Source organism: Oncorhynchus masou, chromosome 12 (assembly GCF_036934945.1).
Source record: "Oncorhynchus masou masou isolate Uvic2021 chromosome 12, UVic_Omas_1.1, whole genome shotgun sequence".
In the NCBI taxonomy this organism is placed as follows: Eukaryota; Metazoa; Chordata; class Actinopteri; order Salmoniformes; family Salmonidae; genus Oncorhynchus; species Oncorhynchus masou.
Genome location: NC_088223.1, coordinates 62,770,596 through 62,776,862, shown reverse-complemented (window position 1 = coordinate 62,776,862; position 6,267 = coordinate 62,770,596). Strand labels below are relative to the sequence as shown.

The window sequence follows — 6,267 nt, the reverse complement described above, 5'->3', positions numbered from 1 at the left end:
CAATGAAATTTGATTTGATGAGAATGGTGCCCTCACATGGAGATCTAAGACATTACAACACGTGTCTGTCTGGGCGGTGTCACCGGGTCCATGGCCTTGCAGCAGAATCCTGTTCGAGTGCATTCTGACTGTCTGCAATGGTTTAAACCAGAGACAATCTTCTACATTCACCACTACTTATGTTACCAATGATAGCAGATATAAGACCTAAAACATAAGAAATGTGAAGATATAATGCAAAGCAAAGAGTTTGTTAGCACGCTTGTATGTCATGACATGAAACATAAACATGCAAAAATCCTGTTCATTATATAAAATGTATTTAATTACGATATCAATGCGAATATAGCACTACAGTGATTTCTAAGGTACACCGTATCTTACCATATCAATATAGTATGGCACTCATATATTGGCCACTCTTTTAGTCAACACACAAAGCTGACAGCTTCTGTAAACTAGTTAGTAAATTATGCATAAGTTATCAATTGTTGTGATGAATTAAAAACAATATGATAACTTGGTATATCTGAAATACAATTGGGCACACTTTTCAATGGATTTGGGATAGAACCCAAACTCTGACATGTTTTCAATGTAAGGAATCACTGCATGCATTGCAGTTCCTTCTCTCCCTCAAGATGGTCTTCATCATCGTTTGTTTGTTTTAAACTATAGTCAAATGACTGATAATAACCTGGACCATCAAAACTGACTGGTGAAGTGGACAAAAAGTGAAGCAGTGACTTAGTAACATTGGTGCAATATCACCTCAACATTTTGGATACTTTTTCACGGGGTGGAACTGTAAATGTACATTTTACATTTAAGTCATTTAGCAGACGCTCTTATCCAGAGCGACTTACAAATTGGACAGGTACAGGTTGGTGCGAACTATTAAAACAACAACATCAACCAGGAGACATTCAAGTGCCAGAATACAAGTACAGAGGGATTGACTCATCAAAGTACAAACTTCATCTCACATGGCTTTTTCAGTAGATAAAAACAAGTATGTAGCAACCACAATAGTAGTCATGTTAGAGATGGCCATGAATACTGAAATTGTATTTGTAGTTTAATTAACAACAACAGTAGTAGTAGTAGTTCGAGATAGCAGCAAAGTATTTAAGAAAATGTCCAAACAATGATCAAACTGAGTTGTTCAAACCTGTACATAAATACAATGTATGTAGAAAAGGGCATAAATACAACAACTGTATGTACTGCATAAAGGGAATATTGCACAAATATGATACGACAATAGTGAGACATTGCCTTCGTCTTGAGGGCTTGTCATTTATTGGTGGAATCATACAGTAATGTGTGTGTAGACCAATTGCAACAGATAAAGTAACTAATTATTTTTTTTAAACAATTGAACAAATGTACGTTTATACATTATATGCTACATTATATTTATTGATTACAAGTATGAAAGTGGAAACAATTGCTACATTTTCAATACAGTTGTACATCTATTTACAGTAATATATAGGGGTTTTGTTTCTCGTAAGCCTCTGCTATGTTTTTATGCAGGATCTTCCAGCATTCTGTTTGAGGTGTGTGTGTGATGATGTTACACAGCCCTATCAACTGCAGCTTCTTCTACTGTCTGTGTTGATGGGTGTGTCCGTGCTTTGTCTTCATCAGCAATATGCAACAGTGAGTCACATGACCAGTGGTGTTTTCTTTTACTGGTGATGTTTTTTGTACAATTAATCTGTGTCCTTTTGTATTGCATTTGAGTGTACAGAATGTGCCATCTGTCATAATGTATTTTTAAATGATTCCCCCAGCAACACTTTCATCGTTTTAAACAACTCCAATTTAACATTTCAGCAGGACCTTTCAAGTTGTATGTAGTTATATAATGGCATCTTCAAGAATAATGTTAAAATCTCAAATGACCATCTCCTCACAATTAATTGATGTGGTTTTAAACAGTACTGTATGTCTGGTCAATGACATGCAGGATATGACACGTTAACTGTGACTTTGAGTTCAAGTCTGAGATATGTTTTGGCCAGCTGACACGCTTTAACATCGTTACTCCCACATTGGGAACATATTGCTATAAAATTGCAGAAACTTTGAGAAAGTCTGTATATTTACATTTTGCAAATATGCAAACAGCCAAGTTGTATTTCCCTCTTCAATCTACTTCTACCCAAACAACAAGGCAAACCAATCCATCTCATATGTACTCAACATGTTTCAATGCTTCTATAATAGTAAGAATCCCTTATCCCATCTCATTTTTATAAAAGGCTAGAGAGAAGTGTGTTTTAAATGTCTGTAACCAGGTTTCCATCCAAACTTTTTTTGTGAGGAAAGTACAAAAAAATGTAATGCCAGGCCTGATGAAAACAGAACATTTTTTGGTAAACTTTTCAAACGTCGCCAAAACAAAATATGCTAGAGAAGGTGGGATCTTTTTGTGTCGGTAAAATTAATTATGCGAGAAATATCGGTGGAAATGCTATTATGCGCAAATATTAATATTATAACCATCAAATCGAAGTACATTTGAAGTCACGCGATGACATGTTGTGTGGTCATCCCACAAAGGACTCGTCGGGAAAGGATGCAGTTTATAAGGCTACAGATTAAATAAATTACGATGAAGTTCACAGGGTGGTGAACGTGCAAGGTGATGAGTTTGATGCTACTTTCCAATAAATATCGATGGTCTTATTCGGGTGACATGATCATCGATGCTTGGCTGCCGTTTGACAAATGCACATAATCTTGCTCTTTTGTCCATGATAATCTTTCATCAATATCGGTGTGCAAACTCGCTATAATAAAGCAACATGTTTTGTTCGAAAACCACCAGTAGACTTGGAAAATAATTTTTTATGCAGTACAATTTAACAGCAACATTTATTTTTATGTGCACTAATTCATCACTCACAGCCTTTTATGTGCAACAAGTTAATTGAATGGAAACACATCTCTGGTGGGAAAATGCACATATTGTTTTTATGTGGATTTGAGAATATTCACATGTAAATCTGTCGTCAATTGGATGGAAACCAAGTTTATGTCTATATGCTTGAACACAAGTGTGTATAAAATGTATCTTGCTGAGGATCAACCTTAAGTCTCATTCAAACTCTCCCTCCCAAAGTTCATGACATTTGAGGGAGAGAGGTTTCATGTCAACCATGAGTTGATGTAAACTGTACTTAAAGTAACTGTTCAGTGAAAATCTCACTTCAAAAGTTCATATTCTGTTAACTCATACCAAATAATGTTGTTGACTTGTCCTATACTTGTATTTGTGGCCAAAGTATACATTGGAGAGAAAAAACTACTTAAACTTGTATCTCAGAGGTTTAAAAAATGCATGCTATTTCCTCATACTCCTAAGTGGCCTACTCACATTAATATTTTGAATCACCAGTATACGCCCACAACATTCTGTTGTTCTGGTACGCCCACACCATTCTGTTGTTCTGGTACGCCCACGCCATTCTGTTGTTCTGGTACGCCCACGCCATTCTGTTGTTCTGGTACGCCCACACCATTCTGTTGTTCTGGTACGCCCACGCCATTCTGTTGTTCTGGTACGCCCACGCATTCTGTTGTTCTGGTACATTCTGTTGTTCTGGTACGCCCACACCATACTGCCCCACGCCATTCTGTTGTTCTGGTACGCCCACGCCATTCTGTTGTTCTGGTACGCCCACGCCATTCTGTTGTTCTGGTACGCCCACGCCATTCTGTTGTTCTGGTACGCCCACGCCATTCTGTTGTTCTGGTACGCCCACGCCATTCTGTTGTTCTGGTACGCCTGTTGTTCTGGTACGCCATTCTGTTGTTCTGGTACGCCCACGCCATTCTGTTGTTCTGGTACGCCATTCTGTTGTTCGCCATTCTGTTGTTCTGTTGTTCTGGTACGCCCACGCCATTCTGTTGTTCTGGTACGCCCACGCCATTCTGTTGTTCTGGTACGCCCACGCCATTCTGTTGTTCTGGTACGCCCACGCCATTCTGTTGTTCTGGTACGCCCACGCCATTCTGTTGTTCTGGTACGCCCACGCCATTCTGTTGTTCTGGTACGCCCACGCCATTCTGTTGTTCTCTGTTGTTCTGGCCCACACCATTCTGTTGTTCTGGTACGCCCACATCATTCTGTTGTTCTGGTACGCCCACACCATTCTGTTGTTCTGGTACGCCCACGCCATTCCAACACAAAAAAGCTGATTTTTAACATACTTAATTATAAAATGTTGGAAGGAAAACTCTTTCACTCATAATGTAAGTAGTTATAGGTAATATTTCATAGTAATCTGGAAACACTGGACAGTTACTTTAATTTAGGGAAAATTAGGCCAAATGAATTGAACCAGTGTTGCTCTTATAGTATAAATACTCCCTCTTGGGGTATAAATAGTCCCCCTTAGAGTATAAATACTCCCTCTTAGAGTATAAATACTCACTCTTAGGGTATAACTCTTAGGGTATAAATACTCCCTCATAGTATAAATACTCCCCTTTTATTTTATATCAGCGAAGTTGAGTCCACTAGAGTTTCATAAATTAATAAAGAGTCAAGGAAGGGCTTTTAGAATACTACATTTAAAGGGTAAGAAATCACATTTAAAGTGTAAAATATCACACAGTACTGACTGATTGTATGTCTCTTCTTGGTTTCATTTTGTATTGGTATATCCCTCAACTGAATCTTCCCCATCTTTTTCCATCTCTACAAAGTCATACTTTAAATCACGTTTATGTTTCAGTTGTTCATTATTTTTCTGGCCCACACACCTCTAAACATCTCAGTAAACTTGACGACCTTGTATCAGCTCCACATGAAGTGTGTCTTACCATGTGAGTGCACAAAACTCTCATCTTACTCTCATGCATATTCTCTCTCTTCTGTGGTCAGCAGTAATCACACTGTCACTCCTAAGAGAGAAAATAGTCCTCCACCTTTTGTAGAAAGTGATTCCCACCATCTCTCTCCACTTGTAAACTTCTTGTGTCTCACAACAATTGTGCCCAATAGTACTTATTTAGTACATAGGGGCAAGTACTATCTTTCTACTGTACCTCTCCTGCCCCACCCGCCCCCCTCAGATGGCAGTGTCCCACACCACAGCCTGGGGCCTCTGGCAGGGAGGTGTGCCCGTCTTGCGGGGTTCAGGGGTCCGTCTCCAGCTGGGCAGGATAGGCATGCTGTCCTGCTTACACAGGCTCTTGTCCGGGCGCCGCTGGGCCTTGATCTCTTTGCATAGGCAGCGCTTCCTCTCGATGACCTCCAGCAGCTTACCATCCCTCTGGGTCTGGGCTGCGGATGCGGCGGCGCCCCCGGTGTTGGGAGGCTGTCCCTGGGCTAGCTGAGCCAGGTGCTGGAACTGCAGCTGGAGGTGGTGCTGCTGCTGCAGCTGCTGGAGCTGTTGCTGTAACTGCAGCTGCTGCTGATGGAGTTGGAGCTGCTGCTGCTGTCGAGACAGACTGGGACTGCAGGGTGTCTGGGAGGAGTGGGACAGCCCATGCAACTGGCCAGAGAGAGGCAGATAGGGAGAAAGAAGGGTAGTTAAAGAAAGATGCATGATTTGGGTATTTTGTATTAGTACATTACCTTCAATTTAACCTGGGGTATGCATGAATACTGCATCCATGTTGTATCCCTGTAAACACTGAAACTTTGTTGTAGCACTGAATGCCTGAACAGCTTCTATACCCAAGCTATAAGACTGCTAAACATGACTGCTAAATACCCGGACTACCTGCATTGACCCTCTTGCACTGACTCTATGCACACACACTGGACACTACCCACACACTCACACATACTTACCATGACACTCCAACACACACATACACCCACACACAAATAGCATGCGTACACATGCATACTAATGCCACACTCACACACACCCACACACTTTCACACTCATCACATACGCTGCTACTACTGTCTATTATCTATCCTGTTGCCTAGTCACTTTACCTGTACCTATACAGTGGGGAAAAAAAATATTTAGTCAGCCACCAATTGTGCAAGTTCTCCCACTTAAAAAGATGAGAGAGGCCTGTAATTTTCATCATAGGTACACTTCAACTATGACAAACAAAATGAGAAGAAAAGAAATCCAGAAAATCACATTGTAGGACTTTTAATGAATTTATTTGCAAATTATGGTGGAAAATAAGTATTTGGTCAATAACAAAAGTTTATCTCAATACTTTGTTATATACCCTTTGTTGGCAATGACAGAGGTCAAACATTTTCTGTAAGTCTTCACAAGG

General features: G+C 40.2%; 1 protein-coding gene across 1 annotated transcript in view; it reads right to left on the bottom strand.

The window, feature by feature from the left end:
* Positions 1–4,114: 4,114 nt before the first annotated feature.
* Positions 4,115–6,267, bottom strand: part of LOC135549187 (neuronal tyrosine-phosphorylated phosphoinositide-3-kinase adapter 1-like) — a 43,126-nt gene continuing 40,973 nt past the window's right edge. The window contains exon 7 of the mRNA XM_064979223.1: positions 4,115–5,513. Within this exon, the coding sequence (XP_064835295.1) occupies positions 5,088–5,513 (426 nt within the window). The 3' untranslated portion in view covers positions 4,115–5,087. The remainder of the gene's footprint in view (positions 5,514–6,267) is intronic.